The 22515-nt window shown below is 35.7% G+C and overlaps 1 protein-coding gene across 5 annotated transcripts in view; it reads right to left on the reverse strand.

Moving 5' to 3' along the window:
* Window positions 1-1601: 1601 nt before the first annotated feature.
* PRPS2 (phosphoribosyl pyrophosphate synthetase 2) overlaps window positions 1602-22515 on the reverse strand; it is a 31414-nt gene continuing 10500 nt past the window's right edge. For all 5 annotated transcript variants that reach the window (XM_074192450.1, XM_074192452.1, XM_074192449.1 and 2 more), the window contains exons 3-7: window positions 15195-15293; window positions 14033-14157; window positions 5867-6040; window positions 2885-3044; window positions 1602-2150 (exon numbers count right to left, since the gene is read on the reverse strand). In XM_074192450.1, coding sequence (XP_074048551.1) covers window positions 2058-2150; window positions 2885-3044; window positions 5867-6040; window positions 14033-14157; window positions 15195-15293 — 651 coding nt within the window. In that variant the 3' untranslated portion in view covers window positions 1602-2057. The remainder of the gene's footprint in view (window positions 2151-2884; window positions 3045-5866; window positions 6041-14032; window positions 14158-15194; window positions 15294-22515) is intronic.

Consider the following 22515-nt stretch of genomic DNA (forward strand, 5'->3'; position numbering starts at 1 on the left):
TAAATAAATGATAAAATAATGATTTCTCATCAGAGCAGGCTGGCTAATGTAGATTTCATCCTGTTGTATGCTAGAGGATAAAATCAATTCTGGACATTTTCATTTCAATGGGTTTCAAGTATTCTGAATGGTAACTATACTATTCCCACTGCACTGCAACAATACAAACATAAATAACTGCACTAAGTCTTTTGGGATACCTTGTATAAGTAGCTAAAGCAGTGTATTTGGTCCCTTCTTTTAATATATTAAATGAACTTAAAAATCAGAAAGTCAATACTATCAAGCTATCTGTTAATGAATCTGCATTTCAACTATATTGCATAGTTTCTTGCCAGATTAGCATTATCTTTTAGAAACTATTTTACTGTGTAGAAGGATGCAGTAAGACTGATGTCAACAATTAAAATGTCAGATAAATTATTCTTTTTAGTCTATTAACTTGAAGAAAGATTCAATGCTGGAACACAAAATTCTAAATAATATTTGCATAAAAAAAGATAACAAAAGCTGATTATTTTCAACTAAAAGATTGGAGAATGGCATTCCCTACCATTAAGGTTGGTTTGTATAACTGTATGTTAACCTTTTTTTTGGTCTGAATCATACAGACTTATTATCTAGCCAAAGTGCATTAAGAAACAAGACCAAATAAATCAAGTTTCCTTCGACTTCTGAATTGAAAAAAAGCTATAAACAGTTATATTTCATGTAAAAAAAATTAGTGAGTTCTTCATGGACACTTGTGGGAATAATCAGGTATCATTCTAATCAAACATTTTAATTTTACCTACAAATACTTTTCCCCAGATTTCCTTTATTACTGCCTTCTAGGTAAATGTTTTAACTTAGGGATGATTTAAATGAATCAAATGGTAAAGACTTTTAACTATTTTAGACTACAAATAACACAAGTACACTAACCACAAAAAAGAGAAAGTGGAATTACATAAACGTACATTTAATAGTCCTGATGATTCCAGACTTTACTCATGTCAGGCTTAGTGGATTTAGACCCTAAATATTGCCTTTGTTTAGTATAAGCATACATTTTATTTACTGATTTGAAAGTTCAATGATTCAGGAGTCTAATCATTAAAATGTAATTTTTCTTAGCTGAGAAAAAAAGAAAAGCAAAAGTTGCAGCTAAACACCATATAAAAGAATACTAGACAGAATGGAGTGTGCATTTTTAAAGAGTTGGGATTTTCTGTGCAATTTCCCTTTTCAATTTGTAATGCGCTACAATAGTTAGAATTTGTCAGATCAGTTAATTTAGAGATTAGAGTCTGACAGATTATATCTAGAAATTTCTAAACAATTCTAATGCCAGAAATAATTTTGGAATTTTATGACATGAAAATATATTTCAGAAATGAGCAAAAATTTACAGCAATATGACAGACAACCGAGATGTGATACATAAAACTACAATCATTTACACTATATTGTCTTTACTGATTTGTCTACAAATTTCCATCAGCATCTTGGTCACTGACCATCATTAAGCTGATTAAAACTTTGTTTAAAGTAGATAAAGTCCAAGAAATTAATCTGAACTCCAATTAACAAAAAAGGTCAACATTCAAAGTATCCTAAAATTCTCTTAAAATAATGTTTATTCTGAATAAAAGGTCTAATTCTATATAGCAGGGGTTTTACCCAAATGCCCACAGGCAATTTTATTAAATAAAATACATGAAATGCATTAATACAGGGTTACTTTTGACAAAGTCAAAAACATAAAATTAAAAAAAAACTTCTGAAATGTAATTGCACTCTTACAATTGCAGGTCCAATGTAATGTAAGAGTACAGGAAAACTACTAAAACAAAAATGCAGACATTTCTTATACAAGCCAATTCATTAAAAAAGGAAAAAAAGGAGGTAAGGAGAGGGGGTTAAGAAGAAGGCTGAAAAGAAAGGAAAAAGGAATCTCAAAAGCACACACAACTGAAGCTTTAATAAACAGTAATGATCATACTGTTGAGTCCCAATAATTAAACAAAAACAGACGGGATGTACACAGCCACCTAGAGGAACATCATGATCTGGAGTTATAGGGGAACATGACTGAACAAGTAAGACACAGATTCACCATTGTGTGTTCTCCGTATTGCTTCAGCCAATATCATTGAAATGTCAATAACCTAAATGGCAAAGAAGAAGCAGAACAAAAAAGATAAGGGAAATCAAGAATCAAAAAATCAGGTTTACTTTATTATTTTTTGCAAGGCAATGAGATCAAGTGGCTTGCCTAAGGCCACACAGCTAGGTAATTATTAAGTGTCTGAGGCCGGATTTGAACTCAGGTACTCCTTCTGACTCCAGGGCCGGTGTGCTCTATCCACAGTGTCACCTAGCCACCCCACAAAATTAGGTTTACTTTAAAACCTATAATTATTAATATAGGTATATTTAAGAGGGGCATTATGAAATTCTTTTTTTTTGCAAGTCATAATCTTAATCAACACTAAAACTAAATTTGTATGGACCATAATAATAAGAATTTACTTATATTTAATAAAAGAGGGAATATTCTTCTCTCCTAGGTCAACTCAATATTATCATGAATATAAAGGTGAAAGTGTTCTTCCCCGCATAACATAAGGTAATGCTACAATCTAATGATTTATTGCTGTAGAAATAGTAATATTTTATTATTAGGTTTAATATTTTAGGTTTTAAATTGTCATAATTTAAAATGTCTCAACAAATCAATGATTTCTTTGTAAGAAAGGCTTAAAGAACTGGAGACGGACAGGATCAATTACCTTATTAAGACTAAGAGAATAAATGACAAGTCAAGGGAAGATATTTCAGTATAGGAGTAGGAATTGAACTGAGACCTTCTGATCCCAAACCAATACCCTTCCTACTATACCTGGATTTTAGAGCAGTGCTTCATTTTGTCTTCTTGTGGAATTGTATTTGTGACTACCACAGCCTCAAATGCAGCATTATTAATCCTTGAAATAGCTGGTCCAGAGAAGATTCCATGAGTCAAAATAGCATAAACTTTGGTAGCTCCAGCAGAAAGTAACCTATAGAATGTCAGGAGTAAAAAACAAAAACATAATAAAACATACATTGCTAGGAATCAATTTTCCAGGTGGTGTTTACCTTGCCAAAATAGAAAACAAAAACCAAACCCACACACACAGACACACACAAATAAAATAAAGGGTATGTCCTAACACTAAGGGGAAAATGTGCTGATTTCTTTTCCTTCTTAAAGACAACTGTATTACTATTTGGAAGATATTTCTTAAGGAAACACACACAAAACAACAAACAAAAACATGATCTTACCAATATGGGGAGGTATTGATGAGCAAGTTCCAACCTACCTAACTCTACAACTTGTAGTCTTAGAGATTTTCCAAGAACACTGAAAGCTTAAGTGATGTGCTCAGAGTCGATCATGTTGAAAGAAGAGAAACCTGAACCCAGAGGTCTTCTTGATTCTTAAGGGCAGCTCTCTAGTACTATTAAATGGCCTTAACTAATGTCATTAATTTTTAAAAAAATTAGACATAAAATACAAGTTGAACCTTCTAAAGAGGTAACAGTCTAAGATCTTTACAAGGAAAATATACTTGGAAAATGGAAGAGAAAGAGAAGATGAATGTTAAATACTTAGAAATAATGAATGCTTTTGGCTTACCAGACTGAACCAGGTTGGCTACTGAATGATACATTAGGATGGGGATGGGGAATGTCATGGAAACTCACAAAAATCATAAACAAAAGTACAGAGGAGCAATGTGTCTACACACTGGTGGAAGAAATAAAACCACAAATCCTTGAAATGGTTCAAGATTTACTGCATTCACAATCAAGTTTTGATTTTTATTATGTTTTTGAACTTGTGTTTTCTCCATGGGAATGAATCCTTAAATTTATAAGTCAAAGGGAAAATGGGATTTAATTTACATCAGTCCTTACTATCTTATCACTTTGTACTTCATTTTATTGTCTTCTTTAAAGTGTCTTATGGGTCATATCTTTTTAATAAAAATGTAAATTCCCTGAGAAGAGCAATTTTGAATACTCGCAAAAAGTTCAGTACTCTAAGCATGAAGACAAGTACTTAAATATTTGTTGATTAGCTGATTACCTCAATTAGGCTGCTTCTATTAGAAAACACAGTCATCACCATTATGGGTTGAGAGATGTGACCACCCTGCTTTCTTCCTTGAACTGCTCTTTCCACCAACAGTTAGAGCACTGGATATACTGTAACAGTGAAAGCCTTGCATCCTCCTCCCACAAATGGACTATAACAAGGGAGAGGCCTACCAATTTGAAAGTAACTGATTAGACAGAAGGTACAGTGCCACAGCACTATCATATTAAGATCAGATGTGGAAATCCGTAAGGCTAAGGGGTGATCATTTGAGTGAAAGTAAAAAGCGTGAGAATGATAGGAGAAGAGAGGGGAATGAATAGTAAATTCCTAATGCCATTGACCCAGGGGGCAGAGTTAGAGATCAAACCAATCAATCAATAAAGATTGATGATGAAGTGGCTGTGTGCCAGGCACTGGGAAGAGATGCAAAGACAAATGAAACAATTCCTGAGATTACATTCCCAAATAAACCACTTGTATCCATATAAGTGTTGAAATAAAATATATAAATATGAGGTAATTTTCTTTTTCTTCAGGGGTGGGGAGTTAAGGAACATGTGGGGAGCTCTCATGTAGGCATTCAGCTGAACTCTGAAGGAAATCTGGGAAGTGAGGAGGAAATGCATTCCAAAGATGGGGAGATAGGGCAAGGACAAAGAAATAAGAGCCGGAATATTAAAAATAAGAAATACTTAAATTTGGTTAGAACACAGTGCAAGAAGAGGAGGGATGCATACAATAAATCTGGATACACAGAGAGGAGACAGTCAATTGGAGGGCTTTAAACGCCAAGTAAGAAAGTCTGTATTTTATCCTAGAAACAACTGGAAGTCACTGGCACAAGGTTGTGAGATGAAGACGGTGTCTACAGCAGAAAAAGGTTTTGGGAAGAGGGCTGGCGTTTAGACAAAAGCTACTGAATTGCATTTTTGAATGGGGGAGGGATTTAAGATGCTTAATAGACATCCATTTGTAAACGTCTAACAAGCAATAGGTGATTTGGGACTATAGCTCAGGGCATTAGGCCTGAATATACAGTTCTGGGAATCACCTACATAGAGATCACTGAACCCATGGAAACTGACCAAGTCAGAAAGAGACTCATAAGTTTATTTATCATATATTTAAAAATAAGGTGACCATGATAAAGATTAAATTGAAGATGAGTGACGTCAAATTATAATCCACAAACTCAATCCCACAGAGGAGATGAAACAAGACACACCTTTAGCAAAAGAAGAGTTCTTCAGGTGTGGAACACTGCATATAATGTCAGATTTTTTTTTTGATGGAACAGATTTAAGTCTCTGAAAATGAACTGGATAGTCTTGGGAAGCAATGATTTTCAAGAATAAATTGGATAAATGCTAATCAAGGCTGATAAAGAAAATTCCCATTGCTGTGGGGAGTTGAAATATATAATATTTTCCAATTTTACTTTCATATGATAAATTTGGCAAAGAGGGAAAAGAAACGGAAGAGATTCAGTCTCAACTTTCCCCATATTGTAAGTAAGCAAAATAATTGTAATTAAGATCTATTGAAAGGTTATGTGTAGGGAAAGACAAAACACATGTAACAAAAATGAAACAGCCTAATGTTTTCTGCTGATTCAACACTGTTAAGCTATCAGCAAAGGAATAGTGTAAGAAATGGAGCTTTAAAAAATGCTAACATTTAAAGCTTTCCTGTTTCCCTATTCTATATTCTCAGTTTCTAAAATTCCCTACTCACTTGTCTGCTGCATGGCATATTGTGCCACATGTATCTGCCATGTCATCCACAAGAATGGCTACACGATCCTTCACGTCACCAACCAAAACCATTCTGTCTACCTCGTTTGCCTTCTTTCTTTCTTTGTGGATCAGAGCAAACTCCACATTCAGTCTGTCAGCAATTGATGTCACTCTATAGAAAGGGGAAAAAATAGATAGTTAAGAACATCCAAATAAAGGTTCTTTTAAAAACTCAGTTCATAGCTTTATTCAAATCAAGGAAGAATGGGAAAAAATATGGGTTGTACAAATATGCTAAAAATGTGTATGGTAGCAGTGGGTGTTAGACTGAGGAGACTTGGAACAACTTAGTATCTATTTATTCAGGAGTCAAGATAAAATATCACAGGCAGGCTTTTTGCCATAATTTAATGAATGCTTTTATACCAAATGGCTTATTGATGCCTTTTTATTTTACATCATATTCATTTCTGATATATCCCCTTCTTCCTAGCTCCCCCCAAAAAATGGTTCAGGAAAACCACTGACAAACTGATCATGCTGCATATGCAACATTTTCTGCTCATCCTCTGATGAAAGAAGTTTTATTGTTGTTTTCTGACTTAAATCTATTTTCTATATTATGTCTCCTCTCCTTTTTTTTTCCATTGTTAATTTTCATTCTTGCCTCTCTTCAGTAGCATTTTCACTTTCTCAAACACACTCTCCCCACACAACCCCCCTCTCTGTGCTGTTTCTAACCTATCATGGTCTGGAAAACTATAATCAAACTTGTTAGAAAGAGATCTCAAATTTAAAGATAAACCATTTTAGTAAAAGTTTCTATTTTTGAGCAAAGTACATGAGTTTTTAGAACATGTACTTTGTGACAACTATTTCAATTATTTATTTATCTATTTAATTTATTTATTTATAGTTTTTGCAAGGCAATGGGGTTCAGTGGCTTGCCCAAGGCCACACGATTAGGTAATTATTAAGTGTCTGAGGCCGGATTTGAACTCAGGTACTCCTGATTCCAAGGCCAGTGCTCTATCCACTGTGCCACCTAGCCGCCCGACAACTATTTTAGATAATTAGAGGCTTTAAAAAATTCAACTTATTTTTCTGATCTGAGCAGTGTTCAGATTCCCAGATAAGGAAGGTGCTAGGCTGATTTTGTTTTTTTAAAGGTTTTTGCAAGGCAAACGGGGTTAAGTGGCTTGCCCAAGGCCACACAGCTAGGTAATTATTAAGTGTCTGAGACTGGATTTGAACCCAGGTACTCCTGACTACACAGGGCCAGTGCTTTATCCACTACACCACCTAGCTGCTCCCTGGAGCTCTTAATAAAATCCAAGTCTATCATTGTTCCTAAAACTCCTTATAGATAAACTGTTTCCCTTTGGCATTAGCCATCTATATAGTTTCCAAAGGAATGCAGGGACCCAAACTGAATCACACTGATTGACCTTATCCTAAGAGAGGCAAGGAAAAAAACTCCTTTAATGGGCTACAAATTTACACTTAAAGGTTTGGTCTCTCTGGCTATCCCAAGAATGAGACCTGTATATTTACACTACTCTGAGTGTTGGAGTAAGGATTCAAATTCAGGTCTTTCCAAATTTCAAGTCCCCTCCTTGTATCAATTATACTGTTTTCCATCCTTTGTGGTCTCTTGATTGACCATGGTCTACGTCTGTTTTTTTAGTTTGTTTGTTTTTAATTTTCTTTATTTAAGGCAATGGGGCTAAGTGACTTGCTTAAGGTCACACAGCTGGGCAATTATTAAGTATCTGTAGTCACATATGAACTCAGGTCTCCTGACTCCAGGGCTAGTACTCCATCCACTACATTTGTTTTTCATAATGGCAGTCATTGTGTACAGCATTATTAAACAAAGATAATAAGATAATCCTAATGAAGAATTATGGGTAACTAGGTGGTGCAGTGGATAGAGAATTGGACCTGGAGTCACTTAACCCTATTTTTTCAGGTTCCTCCTTCATAAAATGAATAGAGAAGGAAATGGAAAACCAGTAGTGTCTTTGCCAAGAAAATCCCATTGTAGAGTCAACACAACTGAAAACAACTAAGCAACAACAATGAATTAGATTTAAAAACCAACCATCTGTCACAGGCTATAACAGAACCTGACACAAATACTAAGCTATTTGAGGGCAAGAGATATATCTGTTGCCTTTATAATCTCTCAGGATATATCCAGGAATACTTAGATTCATACAACTTTAGTCCTACCAAAGACCTTGGAGATCATTAAGCTAAACTATTCATTCTGCAAAGGAAAATTAAAATCTAGAAAAGTGTGATTTGCCCAGTTCTTCTTGGTGCTCTGAGATCAGAATGAAAGTCCTTTGATTCTCAGATCAGTGTCCTTTCCAATGTCCCACATTACAGAGTGACTGAGGCAGAATCACAGAGTGGATAAAATGATTGAAGAACTTGAAGTCAGGAAACTGGTCTGAATACTGCCTTAGACACTTCTTATCTTTGGGACCTTGGTTACTCAACCTCTGAGCCTCAGTTTCCTCATCTGTAAGATGGGATGATTATGTCACCCATACCTTCAAAATCCTGCTATTGTTTATGCATGTAAAGAGTTTTTATAACCTTAACATGGTCTGAAAATGGCATCTATTACTGAGTAACGAAAATAAGTTCTATCAGTTTGCTTTCTGAAGTTCACTTTCAAGACACTTCTCTTCATTTCCAAAACTCAACTAGAACTAAAAAGGAACATCACTCAGATCATTTATGATCTGCATGTAGGTTCCTTTAGATTCCATTGTAGTTGAATTCCCTGAAATTACCAAATGAAGCAATCAATCGATCAATAGTCACCAGAGCCATCCATTAGCATTTAGATTCCATTGTTGTTCTTGAATTCTTTGAAATTACCAAATGAAGTAAACAAATCAATCAATCAATAACCAACCAATCAACATCTATTTAGTACCTACTATGTGCCAGGCCCTGTGTGCTAAGCATTGGATTTCAAATCCAACTAAGTCCTGTTTAAGTGTGATCACATATATTCTAACCCATACTATTTGTAAAATATGATCATTAGTTCCAGCCCAATGGAAATGTAGAGTATAAATTTGAGATGATCACTTAATATTCATTATTTGTACTAATGGGGACTCAATTCTTTTTTTAAATTTTATTTTTTTTGATTTATTTATTTATTCTTATTTTGTACAATTTTTTATACATTAATAAAATATTCTTGTTTAAGAGTAAACATAATACCCCCCAAAAAAATATAGACCTGCATGAGCGATAAAGTAAAGGGGAGAGAAAAAAATTAAAATTAAAATTTATAAAAAAATAATAATCATAGGTATGGCCAGGTGGCTCAATGAATGCCGCACTGGCCCTGGAGCCAGGAGCACCCAAGCCCAGATCCAGCTCCTACACCCAACAATCACCCAGCTGTATGACCCCATGCAAGCCACCCCAACCCCATTGTCCTGCAAAAACCAAAAAAAAAGACCCAAAATAAAATGAAATAGTAATAATAATAGTAGGGGTGGCTGGGTGTGGCAGACAGAGCACTGGCCCTTGAGCCAGGAGTACCCGACCCGGGTCCAAATCTGTCCTCAGACATCCAACAATCACCCAGCTATGCAGCCCGAGGCAGGCCACCCAGCCCCATTTGCCCAAGGCCACACGGCTAGGTAATTATTAAGTGTCTGAGGACGGATTTGAACCCAGGTACTCCTGACTCCAAGGCCGGTGCTCTATCCGCTGAGTCACCTAGCCGCCCCAAGGCTGGTTTTTAAAAGAAAAATTCATACCAATCATGAATTATCTAGAATTTAATTATATTTGCTTGCCTCCTTTACTAATTAAATGACTGGGGAGGTGATGCCATGATGAGCACATGAATTGTATTTGAGTGAGGGGGATGCTGCACAAAGTCACCAGTCTCATTTTCTCCTCCAGAGCCATCTGGGTCCAGTGGTCAGATATGAATTAGGATGACTGGAGAAAGTCTTGGATGTGAGGTAGTCAGAGTTAAGTGACTTGTCCAAGGTCACACATCTTGAAACTAGCAGGTGTCTAAGGGGGAGTCAAACTCCTGTCCTCCTGAATCTAAGACCAGTGCTCTATCCACTGCACCACCTATGTCTGATAAGACTATGGGGAAGGAAGAGGCTAAAATGAAAGAAATACTACTGCCTTTATGGAGATACAGTTTTGCTCTAATAGCTAAGCTAACCCTGCTTTCACTTCTTTCCCAGTTAAAAACTTTGTTAGTATAATAAAAGGACTTAGAGTAATAGCAATAGGGATCAATCAATAAACATTTATTAAACACCTACTGTGTATAGGCCTATTTGCTAAATTGTGGGATCCAAGGTCAAAAATCAAGATTTTCCTTTACCTCCGGGTGCTTATATTCAACTTGACATGTTTAAAATGGGTAAGTGCAGGTTCTATAAGTTAATTCGAAGTTTTTGAGGGATGACTGCATCAACAAATGAAGGAAGTACCTGAGGCTAAGCCATAAAAGGAATAAGAGGTTTCAAGACAGGGAGATAAGGACAAAGGATATGCCAGAAAGAGGGACTGCCTGAAGGAAGTGAAATATTAGTAAATGAGTCTGTGTGGTTGGAGTATAGAGTGGAAGGAGGGCCAGAGGGAGAATAAATTGATGGTAAAGGGCTTTACAGGACAGAGATGAGTTTTTATTTTATCTCACTGGCAACTGGGAACCACTGATGTTGGGCAGGGAAACAGAATAAGACCTATGCTTCAGGAACATCACAAAAACAGGAATTTAAGAATTGCAAGACTCTTAGAAACCATCTCTATATATCTCTTCATTATGGAGTTGAGGAACTTGGTCCTAGAAAGGATCAAGGCTGTCAAAATAGTAGCTATGTGAAAGATATATCATGTTGGATGTTAGCAGTTGTTCACTAATCTTCCTGATTTAAATGTGATGTGATTAAGCAAACAGGTGTCTTAAAGAAATATGGAAACAAAATGGCAACAGAGTATTTCCACAAAAGCAAATTGTCAAAAGAACCAAATAGCAAAAAGATACAGGATTTTTTTCCTTGCTCTCATTTCTCTTCCCAATTTTTCTTCTACCTCCCTTACTTGATTTTCAGAATCGCTTTTGAGCTCTTCCATAGCCTGAGAACAATTTATGTTTTTCTTGGAGGCTTTGGACATAGAAGCTTTTGACTCTTATCTTCTGAGTATGTACTTTGATCCTCCATAGGACCAAATTAATTGTCTACAGTCAGATTATTTTTCTTCTGTTGTTTACTTTATTTCCCCAACCTATGAGCTGATTTTAACTCTTTGTTGAAGTGGGGCTCTGCTTCCAGAATGGAGGCACTGTTCCAAGCTTTTGAGGGTTTTTGTAGCTGTTTTCAGGGATATCCCCCAGGAACCTGCAAGTTCTCACTTCTTATGAGAGGCTCTGGCTGCCCTCCTGGCCTGTGCTCTGGTCTGTGGATGACCACAAGCACTCCTTTCTGACTTGTAACTGTGAGAAGAGTCCCTGCTCCACTGCAGGCTGTAAGCGCTATGTGCTTTTTCTGTTTGCTCCTTTTCCTGAGACTGGGACTCCAGACTGTGACCTGGATATGACTATGGGCAAAATCACAGACTGCTGCCTCAGGGATGGAGAAGAGACCTCTGTCATCTTCCCTGACACCTTTACCTCAGTGGGCTGAGTGCACTGGAAGTAGCTGCCAGGTGACTCCCCAGGTCTGCTCCTGGTTTCTGGGGCCAGGTCAGTGCTGAGGCCTGCACTGGACTGGACTGCCCTCTCACTCTGGTGTGACAGAATTTATCTGCTGAGCTTCCTAAATGTCCCTGGCAATCCTCTGGCTGAGAGGTCTGGAAACCGCTTCCACTGTCATTGATCCAGGTGTGATTTATTCCTGGATGGTTGGGGATGGTTTGCTCTGGCACAGTTCAGGTTGTGCTGTGGGTCCTTTCTAATCTTGGTGCAACAGACCCTTCCTGCGGATCTTCCAAGTTGTCTTGGGCTGAAAAATTGTTTCACTTACGTCTTTTTATGGGTTCTGCCACTCTGAAAATTGGTTAAAGTCGTTAATTAATGGTTTTTGGAATGGTTTGGGGTGAGCTCATGGGAATCCCTGCCTTTATTCTGCCATCTTGGCTCTGCCCCCCCCCCCCCCAGTTAGGTTTTCTCAGGGAGCATATTATTTTTTTAATGTTATATAAATATTTTGTTACTCCAACTACACACAATGGTAGTTTTTAACAAATCACTTTTTTTAAACAAGGTTTTGAGTTTTACAATTTTTCTCTCTCCTTCCTTTCCCTTTCCTGACAGAAAGCAATCTGATATGGGCTTTACATCTGTAACCATCCTAAACAAAGATCGACACTGAACATGTTGTGAGAGAAGAATCAGATCCAATCCAAAAGAAAGCAAACATTAAGAGAAAACAAAGTGTCATAATACATAAAACAACTTTTAAAAATTGAAGGTAATAAGTTTTGGTGTTCATTTAAACTCTACAGTTCCTTCTCTGGATATGGATGTTATTTTCCATCACAAATCCTTAAAATTGTCTTTGATTATTGTACTGCTGAAATGAACAAGTCCATCATGGTTAATCATCACCCATGTTGTTGTTAATGTGTATAATGTTCTTCTGGTTCTGCACATTTCACTCAGCAACAATTTATGCAAGTCTTTCCAGGCTTTTCTGAAATCCTGTTTCTCTTGACTTCCTATAGAACAATAGTGGTCCATCACACACACACACACACACACACACACACACACACACACACACACCCATACCACAATTTGTTCAGCCATATCCCAATTGATGGGCATCCCCTCAGTTTCCAATTCTTTGCCACAACAAAAAAAAGCTGCTATGAATATTTTTGTTCATGTGGGATTTTTACTGTTTGTCATGATCTCTTCAAGCTACAGACCCAGTAGTGGAACTGCTGGATCAAAGAATATGCATATTTTTATTGTCCTTTGGGCATAATTTAAGAAAGCATATTACTATTTTTAAAGTATTCAACTGATTTGATCTCTGTGCTATGCAAAGGACTCTCAAAAGTCTTCTCCAGTAGCACAATTTGAAAACATTGGTTCTCTGGTATTCAGCTGTTCTCCTAGTCCAGCTCTCAGTCATATATTGCCACTCCACCAAAAATAGACTTATGACTTCTAAAAGTAATATTTTAATGTCTCTATCACATATATTCTAGAACAAAAAAGTTGGTTGTGTCATTTCCAACTTCCTTCATATTATGAAGTCTTTAATCAGAAAAATCAATGTTTACAGAGTCTATATGAAACTTTAAAGATTAAAAAATTTCCATTGCAAAAATTTTAAAATATGGCATAGAACAAAAAAAGCACCCCAAAACACAAACAATGCTTTTCTCCTATCTCAACACAATTGCTGAATATTTAGAAAATTGAATACTAACAAAAAGAGAAAAAAAATTGTAATTTAAAAGCAATTCATATATTTAGAAATGAAAAGTGTCCTCAGGGATCATTTAATTCAATTGCCTTATTTTATAGCTGAGGAACTGAATCCCAGAGTTTTAAAAGTCCAAGGTCTTGACTCCAAATTGAAATTTTTTTAAAGTCACCTTAAATGTGTAACTTAAGCAAGATCTTAACTAAATAATAAGAAATGTTTTCAGAGGATGGAAGTAGAAGGGGGGGAAAACAGGCAAATCCAAAAAGAAATTGAAAGTCTAAAACTAAGAAGACAAAGAATCAGCTAAGAATGAAATTTAAAATGAGCAATTACCCAATAAAGAAATAACTTTTTAAGTAAGGAACTGCAACTCAAACATCAAGAATTTCTCAAAAGAGAAACGAGGACTCTCAATTCATCCCTTCATGGTGATGAGAAGTCTACAGATATTGTATATGGTTTCAAAATTTTCCAATGTATTGGGGATCATAGTTATCTTCTTGTTCTTTTTATTGACTATAAAAAAAAAAGAGCCACCAGAATGGCTCTTTGTAAGAGATAGAAGTCACAAAAAATTATGATAAAGTAAAAAAATTCTAAACTACAGAAGTCTATTTATATATATCACAGTGATACTTAATTTGAAAAATAGTTGCAAAGTCCATTGAAGATTATAACCAAACTCCAGGAAGTTGTGCATGCCCATTTCACAGTACCTTTTAGCTCCACCAGCATCTGGGGACACAATAATACAATTCCTCCATTCTGCAATATTTTCTCGAATCCACTGCAAGACTGCAGGTTCTGCATACAAATTATCCACTGGAATATCAAAAAACCCCTATGATGACAAGTAAAAATGATTAAAGCAATTAATAAGGCCCAAGAGTCTCTATAACACAGTCTTAAAGACAGGAAGGCCTAGAGTTCAAAATACCGGACTGGCAACATGACCATGGGCAAATCACTTACACTTTTAATATCCAAAGCAATTCTCTGAGGCTATAGGAGCAGTAGGGTGCCATATTTGCGCAAGGAATTCCCACCACTGATGAAGTCACATTTTTGGATAAAAAAGATAGCTAGAATGAATCTTCCACTCTTCTAATCCTTCATCTTCAGTGGCTGCAGAAGTGGCCCTAGCTTCATGAACATTAAACACTTCTTATTGATATCTGTGCAAGGTCCTAAACAAAGTCAGAATGACTTACTCAAGTCAGTCTCATGATAAATAATGTGCCTTTAGTAGGCAGACTAACGTAGAAGTTCAAAAAGCCCTATCATCAAAAATTTGGTGATTAATTAGAGAGGCTTATAGTTTCTGGCAGAGTAAATAATACTAATAATGAAAATCACATTGGAAATTATATAGATGAACTGTGGTTCTAAGTTTGTGATTAACAAGCTATTCACATTCATCCTAACTGATGAAGATGAAAGAAGTTAACTTTCAAAGTTAAAAATTCCAATTTTCAAGAAGACTGACAGAATGTCTGAGATAAAAGGAATATTAGAGAAAAATCTCAAAGTAGAGTCCCATGCACTCATCTTCCTTATATAGCAACTATCATTTTAAAAAAATTAACTGAACTTACAAAAGCTCCCCAGGGAGTTATTCATGTTTATTTTATTTATTTGTTTGTTTGTTTGTTTATTTATTTAGATTTTGCAAGGCAATGGGGTTAAGTGGCTTGCCCAAAGCCACATGGCTAGGTAATTATTAAGTGTCTGAGGTAGGATTTGAACCCAGGTACTCCTGACTCCAAGGCCGGTGCTCTATCCACTGTGCCACCTAGCCGCCCCATTATTTATTTATTTTTGTTATTCATGTTAATACATGTAATTGCAGTGAATGGAATGTGAATGCATAGACTGTACCTGTATCTGAGAAGCATGGAGATCCATTGTAATGATATGATCAGCCCCAGCCACTGAAAGCATATTAGCAACAAGTTTTGCAGAAATTGGAGCACGACTCTAATTTAAAAAAAAAGTATATTTCACAACAGTGAAAAGAAATCATAAATTTTACTTATTTTTTTAATGGCAAAGACTAAAATCTGATATTTAAAATACCAGGCTAGAAAAAGCAAACAAAATAAGTTACAAGAGACTGGATACACAGTATTTATTAAAAGGGTATATAGCACCCTCATTCCGTTAGCCAAAATTTCTATTAGGAATTGTTCCCGTTATTTTAAATATTTTATTATGAAACCCTAAGACATTGTAGTTAAAAAAAAAACACTTCTGCTTAATCCAACTTATCTAATTTCTAAAGTTCATAACCGTATATTATTTAAGCAACTTTAACTTGACACCAAAGGGTACAGATCATAGAGAAATCACTTTAGTCTAATCTTCTCATTGCAAAGATGAGGAAAAGGTTATCTGTTGATCACTTTTAGGAAAAATATTAAACTCTTGGTTCATCTGGTCATTTATTCTGTCCCAGATGATAAAAGAAATAAAGAGGCCGAATTAAAGAGGTTTCATAAAGGTTGTATAGAACTTTCAAAAGACATGAAGATAATGAAGGAGGGGAGTAACAGATGGAAAGGGGATGAATAAAAAGAATCAGCCTTGAGTAAAAGGTGATGTTTAAGCTGCCTTGGAAGCAATATGAGATTCTAAAAGGCAGGTAAGAAAAGAAAATTCAAGGTGTGAGAGAAGACCTGTGCAAAGGAACAAAATCAGGATTTTGGAAAGCCAGTTTGCCTAGACCACTGAGTTCAAGAAAGAGAATAATATAAAATGAATCTGAAAGGTAGGTTGGCACAAGATGAAAAGCCAAGCAGAGGAATTTATAAAACACTTTAGAGCCAACAAGGAGTTATTGGCTAGAGAAGGGAGCTGTATTTAAAGAAAACCATCTTGTGGCTATATAGAAAATAGACTGAAGTAGGCAGAGCTTAGGGCCAAGATCTGGCAACTAATTGGATATATGGGTTGAAAATGGATAAGAAAATAAAGGATAAAATTACAAACCAGAGATGCTGGAAGAATAGCTATACTCTGAACAGATATGGGGAAAGTTTTGGTGAAAAGAACTGAAATGCCTAGTTTGAAATATCTAAGGAAACTGGTGACAGGGGACTGAAGAACCTAGAGACTGAGACTAAGACCATATTTCCCCATGTATAAGACGTATCTTTCCCAAAATATTTAGGGTCTAAAAATGGACCTTACCAAGACATTTGACAGCACTGACATTCTTAAACAAGATCTGGGCTTATTTTGACACAGAGAAATGTGTTTTTCGACTCCCAGCATTCTACAGCAAAAAGTCTTTATTTCCTGCCTCCCAGGGAGTGTTTGAAGAAACACTGTGCTGTCCTGTATTGACCCCAAAGAACTATTCTTTCATGCAACTAATATAGGAGTTTATAAAGGAAGATTCAGGTCACCTAAGAAGAGAGAAACAGTTTTCTTATAGTTGTTATTGTCTAACTTCATAGGGAAAAAAACCCTACATAATCAGTTCCCTAATTGTTTGGGATATATATATATATATATGTATATATATATATAGACCCTCATCCTACTGAAAAGATGATTCACATTTTGCCTCAGGTCCTGAAGAGGGAGCATCCAGTGGCCCCCAGGGATGTTTCACTGATCTTGTTTTGGGGTAGTTACTGTACTTCCCCAAGCATAAGACATACCCCTTTTCAAAAGATTTGGGCTTGAAAAACTGGGAGCACCTTATACAGTGGTTGAAGATTTTTTTTTTACATTTCTCTTTTTCAAGGTTGTTGTCTTTGTACTCATTGTTTTGCATTTGTTACTGGTATAATAGGTTATTTTTTGCCAATCTCTGCCCTGAAATGACTCAGAAAAGATTTTTGTACAGTGTTGAATTCAAGTTAAAAGTGATCCAGTTTACAAAAGTGAATGGAAATTGTGCTGATGAAGATCAGTTTGCTCCTCCTCCAACTGCGAAAACAATTTGAGACTGGGTGGGGAAGAAGAAACCCTACTGAAAATGCCATAGCAGAAGAAGGTCATGAGAATGCAAGTCAGCAAAATGGACTGAGTTAGAGAGGGAATTGAAGAGATGGATTGAAGAGCAAAGGGCAAGTAGAATTCCTGTGTCCACAAAGATGGTTCAACATGAGGCAAGAAGAATTGCTGATGAAAAAGAAGTTAACTGATTTCAAAGGAGGACAACCACTTGTGCTTCAGGTTCATGAAATGAAATGGACTGAGTAACCATGCATCCATGCCCCAGACTTGCCCAAAAGGTGCCTGAAAGCTAACGAGCAGAAGGTCCTTGAATTTCATGATGAATAAAATTTGAGTTCAATAACTTTATGTAATTTTTTTTTCAAATTTTGGGTCCCCAAATTAAGGTGCATCCTATACATGAGAGCATTTTATAAATGGGGAAATACAGTAGATCTGGATATGACTTAGAAGATGATAATTAAATCCATGGGAATGGTCACTAAGAACAGGAGTACAGAAAAGGGTCTAAGAAAGAAACTTAAACCAACAGGTTTGTGGGTAGTCAGGTAGGAGGAAAACCAGGGGAGCAAGATCACAAAAACCTGGAAAAGAGAATATTTTGGAGAACTTGGTCACTGTCAAATGTAGCAGGATAGGTCAAAAAGTATAAGGTCTGAAAAAGGTCACCAGAATTGACAATTAACTTTGAAGAGAGCAGTTTCAAATTGAGGATGAAGTCAAAAGTCAAATGACAAAAGACTGAAAAGAAAGCAAAATGACTTGCATGAATAGTTTTCTAAAGGAGATTAGTTTCTGTTTGAAAAATAATCTGAGAGAAAGAAAGGTTCCATAATTATTGTAAAATACAGAGGAGCAAAGCACAATAAAATAATACTTCTACCTGTTATAATATATAGCTAATCACACTATGGCACACAAATGTAAAGGTGTATCCCTTTGTCCTAAGAAAGAATTATTTAGGATTTGGAAAACACCAAAATATATAAGTGGAAGCAAACTAAGTACAAACAGGAAAACAATATGTGAAATTATACAATAATGTAAAAAAGAAAGGACAATTCAACCCCCAATTGAATACTTTGCAATTACAACAAAAAAGATACTCCTGGAAAAGAGCTGAGTAAATATAGTTCCTTTTCTTCTTTGCAGAAGTGAGGAACTGGATTCTTTTTTTTAAATATTTTATTTCTTGAGTTTTACAATTTTACCCCGTTCTTTCTTCCCTTACCCCCCCCCCCAAAAGGCATTGTTGTACTGATACTCTTAAGATTTGCTTAATATGTAGTTTGGTTTTTACTTAAGTGCTGTCTTTTTATTACATTTTAAAAGAATATTCTTGTTAAAAATAAAGGTGAGTTTGGTGGGGGGAGAAGTGGACTTATAAAAACAAGACAGAAATTTCTAAAAGAAAAAAAAGAATGTGAGCAGAGTTGGAAAATACTGAAGTAAGGAAATGATAACATTTATAAAAGTGATTCTATAGATTGATATAAGGGTTATAATTGTGAAGAATTCAACTTGAACCTTGTTGGCAGTGCTATGGCTCAAAGAGCAGATGGGAAATATTTTAGGAAACTAGTACGTTTATAAAATTTGTATTTTTCTTACAGTCCCTACTCCATTCTTCTATTTCATAAAAATCTGGATTTCAGTAATTAGATTAAGTGGTTAATATTAGTGCTGGAGATTTTCTGTAGTCACTGTTTTTCTATTCTCAAATCTGAAGGTTGAGTCTGAATAAAACATTCTAGATTGGATATGACAATAATGGATTTGATCCATGCCAGTCATAAAAAAAAACCATAAGCAGCATAAACTGGTATTTATGAGTTCTCTTGTTATTTCATGGGACTACATATCTAAATGTCAATTGAGGGGCCAAGGAAGAAAGTTGACCAAAAAATTGTATTAATTTTGTATTTACTTATATGTGTACAAGCAAAAGTTTCTTTATAGCCCCAGCACCTGGCACAAAATAAGTGTTTAGCAGATGCTTACAGTGAAGCATATCTACCTTTTAACCCAGATTGGACCTTCTTCTCTTGTTCTCTATAACCCTGCCAAACGGGAAGTGGGAGTATGGGCTTACACAAGGATCATGAGAAATCAGGAGGCAAGAGGGGAAGGAAGAATGTGAAAGATGATTCCCAGGCAGAATGGATAGAATCTGGCATCTAACTGATAAAAGGAGAGCTAAAGATGACCCTCTTTTTAAAAATAAGGAAGATTAGATGAATGGTTGTGCTATACACAGGAGCTAGTAAGGATAAAGTTTTAAGGGAGAGAAAATAAACCTAGGTGGGAGGATGCTGATATATAAGTGGTGTTGATCTGGATCCAGATGAAGATATCAACTTAGAAAAGAAGCCAGGGCTGGAGATAAAGATTTAGAGGTGATTGTCATCGAAGTGGAAATGAGCTTGCCCACAGACAAAGGAGGGTCAGACAGACCTTAGGAAAGATCAGAATTAAGAAATCAGTAATAGAGTGAGGGGACAGAGAAGCAGTAATCAGAGAGTTGAGAGAACCCATAAAGTTTATTATCTTTAAAGCCTAGAGAGAAGAAAGTATCCTGGAGAGAACAAATAATGGATTATGTCTGAAGCAATAGAAAGAGGATCAAGGAAAATAGTATGGGAGGGGGGGTTTAGAATCCATTAAGGAAATCAGGATTAAGTAATTTAAGTAAAGCAAAGATTATTAAACATGGGTACTTGAAGTTTTTTGCTCTTTTCATATACAATAATTTTTTTTAAATTTAAGGCAATGGGATTAAGTGACTTGCCCAAGGTCACATAGCAAGGCAATGATGAAGTGTCTGAGGCTGGATTTGAAGTCAGATCTTTTTGACTTCCAGGGCTGGTCCTCTATTCACATTTAGTTAAAATTAAATAAAAATTTTGCTATTTAAAAGAAGTTTGCTTTCCTTTGTAATCTTATGTTTCCCTGTATTTTAAATATTATTCTGAAAAGGATCTATAGGTTTCGGGGGGGGAGGTTATATGTGTCATCACACAGATTAACTGGACATTAACTGGCAAGAGAAAAGTTGAAAGAGGTTAAAGAGACAATATAAAGGAAATCAAGTCACACTTGTCCACCTCTTTTCTGTGTTGACTTACAAATGAAACTTCCCTGAAGGTAGGAATCTTCTAATCTTTTTGCTTGTATTCCCACAGCCCTCAGCATATATCAGGAGTTTTACAACTAGTTGCTAATTGCTAGCTTGCTTTCAAGAGGCATAACTGGATAGGATAGAAGAAAGAATGAGAACACTGGAAGAGAAAGGATGACTGCTGAAGTAAGGTCACAGAGGAGACAGGAAGAACTGAGATCAAGACTGCAGAGAGAGGGATCAAGCCATAATTCTTTTTCTACAAGGGGAGAAAGAAGAGAAGGGTTTGTAACAATGCTCAGAGTACAGAGGGATCATGTCAGATGGTGACAATCTTTCCACAAAAGTTCAAGGTCAAATTATCTGTCCCAAGCGAAAGGATGGTGAAAAAAGGAGAATCAAGATCTGCAGCAGGAGTTGTGGAATATGAGATTTGGAATTCATGGAAGATCAGACTGTGGAGCAGCATCTAGAGCCAAGCTGGTCATGTAATGAATTGAGAATGGGTGAAGTCAGTTCAGTTTCAAGATTTTATCCACTGATGATTGGAAGCTTTGCAGTAGGAGCAGAGACAGTGGATGGTGGGGAATTACCCTGGGATTCTGCAAGTGGTAATAAATGGGTGTGGAGAAGGAATTCTAGAGCTATCTCTCTCAGATCTAAGTTCCTATGCACTAAATTGAGATGTATGTTTATAATGGAGTCTTTATAAGACTCAGGCAAAAGACTGTATTTAAAAATTGTCTAAGTTTTTAAAAACTGATTTAGGACAAACTATTTTAAAATATAAGAATTTTAGATCTTAGAAAAAAGTTATAGGTAATATCAAAATCAGAAAAGGACTATTATCAGCTCTTTAAAAAAAGGGTCTCTCTGACAAAATACTATAAATGAGAACATATTACAACAAAGTTTTCAATAGTTGTCCTTGTGAAATTAAATAAGAATATTATCAGAATATAATCAGATTAAAAGGATTATTTAAAATGACTAGGCTTTTCCATTTTCTACAGAATTAAGTTTAGAAATACTATTGAAAAGTACCTTATATTTTCAAATTCCTTCAAGAACCAAAGTCTTAAATGAAATTGTTTTGCTCACAAACAAATCAAATCTTGTTCTCAGAAAAAAACCTAGTTCTAGAACAGAAATGTGAGATTGACTTTCTCCCTCCCTGCCAACAGTTAAAAATGGTTAGTTGGCTTAAAATTCACACAAGCACCACCTTGTGGCGGGCAAAAGACAGAAACAATGGAGTAAATGGATTCAGATAATATGGGCAAGGACTCAAACTTGAACAGTAGGCTCAAAAGTGTAAGAATAAAATCTATTTCAAGATCCACAGATAGAATTAGAAATAATCTGATTAAAAAAACTGAAGTTGTAGAACTACAGTGACAGAAAAATGTAAAGGCTATAAAAAGTAAGGGTAAATTGGGTTTAAGAAAATAACGAAGCTTTTAAAAACCTTTGTGTATATTAATTACAGCTTTAGAATCATAAAAATTTAAGGGGTGGAAGTGGTCTTGTAGATAATTTATTCCAAATTCCTCCTTTTTTACAGATGAAGAAACTGAGAAAATGTCACATGGTCAAATAATTACTTTACCAGGAAATCAATTCTTGTGATTCTCAGTTCTATATCTTTTCCTCCGGAGGGATAAGGAGAAGGGTTAAAGAGGCCATGTTTAAGTTAGGGCTTTTTACTTTTAAAGAAACATTGCAATCTTCCCTAAAACATTAACTTGATAACACTGTCTCTATCAGATGTTAGACACTGCCCAAGATAAGATTCAAAACTCCTCACCCTAAAATCCAAAGTATACTTGGTGATGCTTCAGCCCCCTCCTCCCCACTATCCTTATTTCTAAACATTCCACTTATTTGTTAATGGACAATGTCTTCTGGTTTGTTCTTTTTTTTACACCTTTTTACTCATGCCATTTGCCAGTCAAAAATGTCTAATATTGATACCCATGCCCTCACCCCCAAACAAAAACTCAAATCTTATTTCCTTTTTGAAGGAAATGATCTTTCTTTCTCCTTTGAACTAAACAACATTAACTATCACTCACTGGACAATTATAATTAACTTCTTTTTTCTGACCTTTCTTG

Source organism: Macrotis lagotis, chromosome 6 (genome assembly GCF_037893015.1).
Source record: "Macrotis lagotis isolate mMagLag1 chromosome 6, bilby.v1.9.chrom.fasta, whole genome shotgun sequence".
Classification (NCBI taxonomy): domain Eukaryota; kingdom Metazoa; phylum Chordata; class Mammalia; order Peramelemorphia; family Peramelidae; genus Macrotis; species Macrotis lagotis.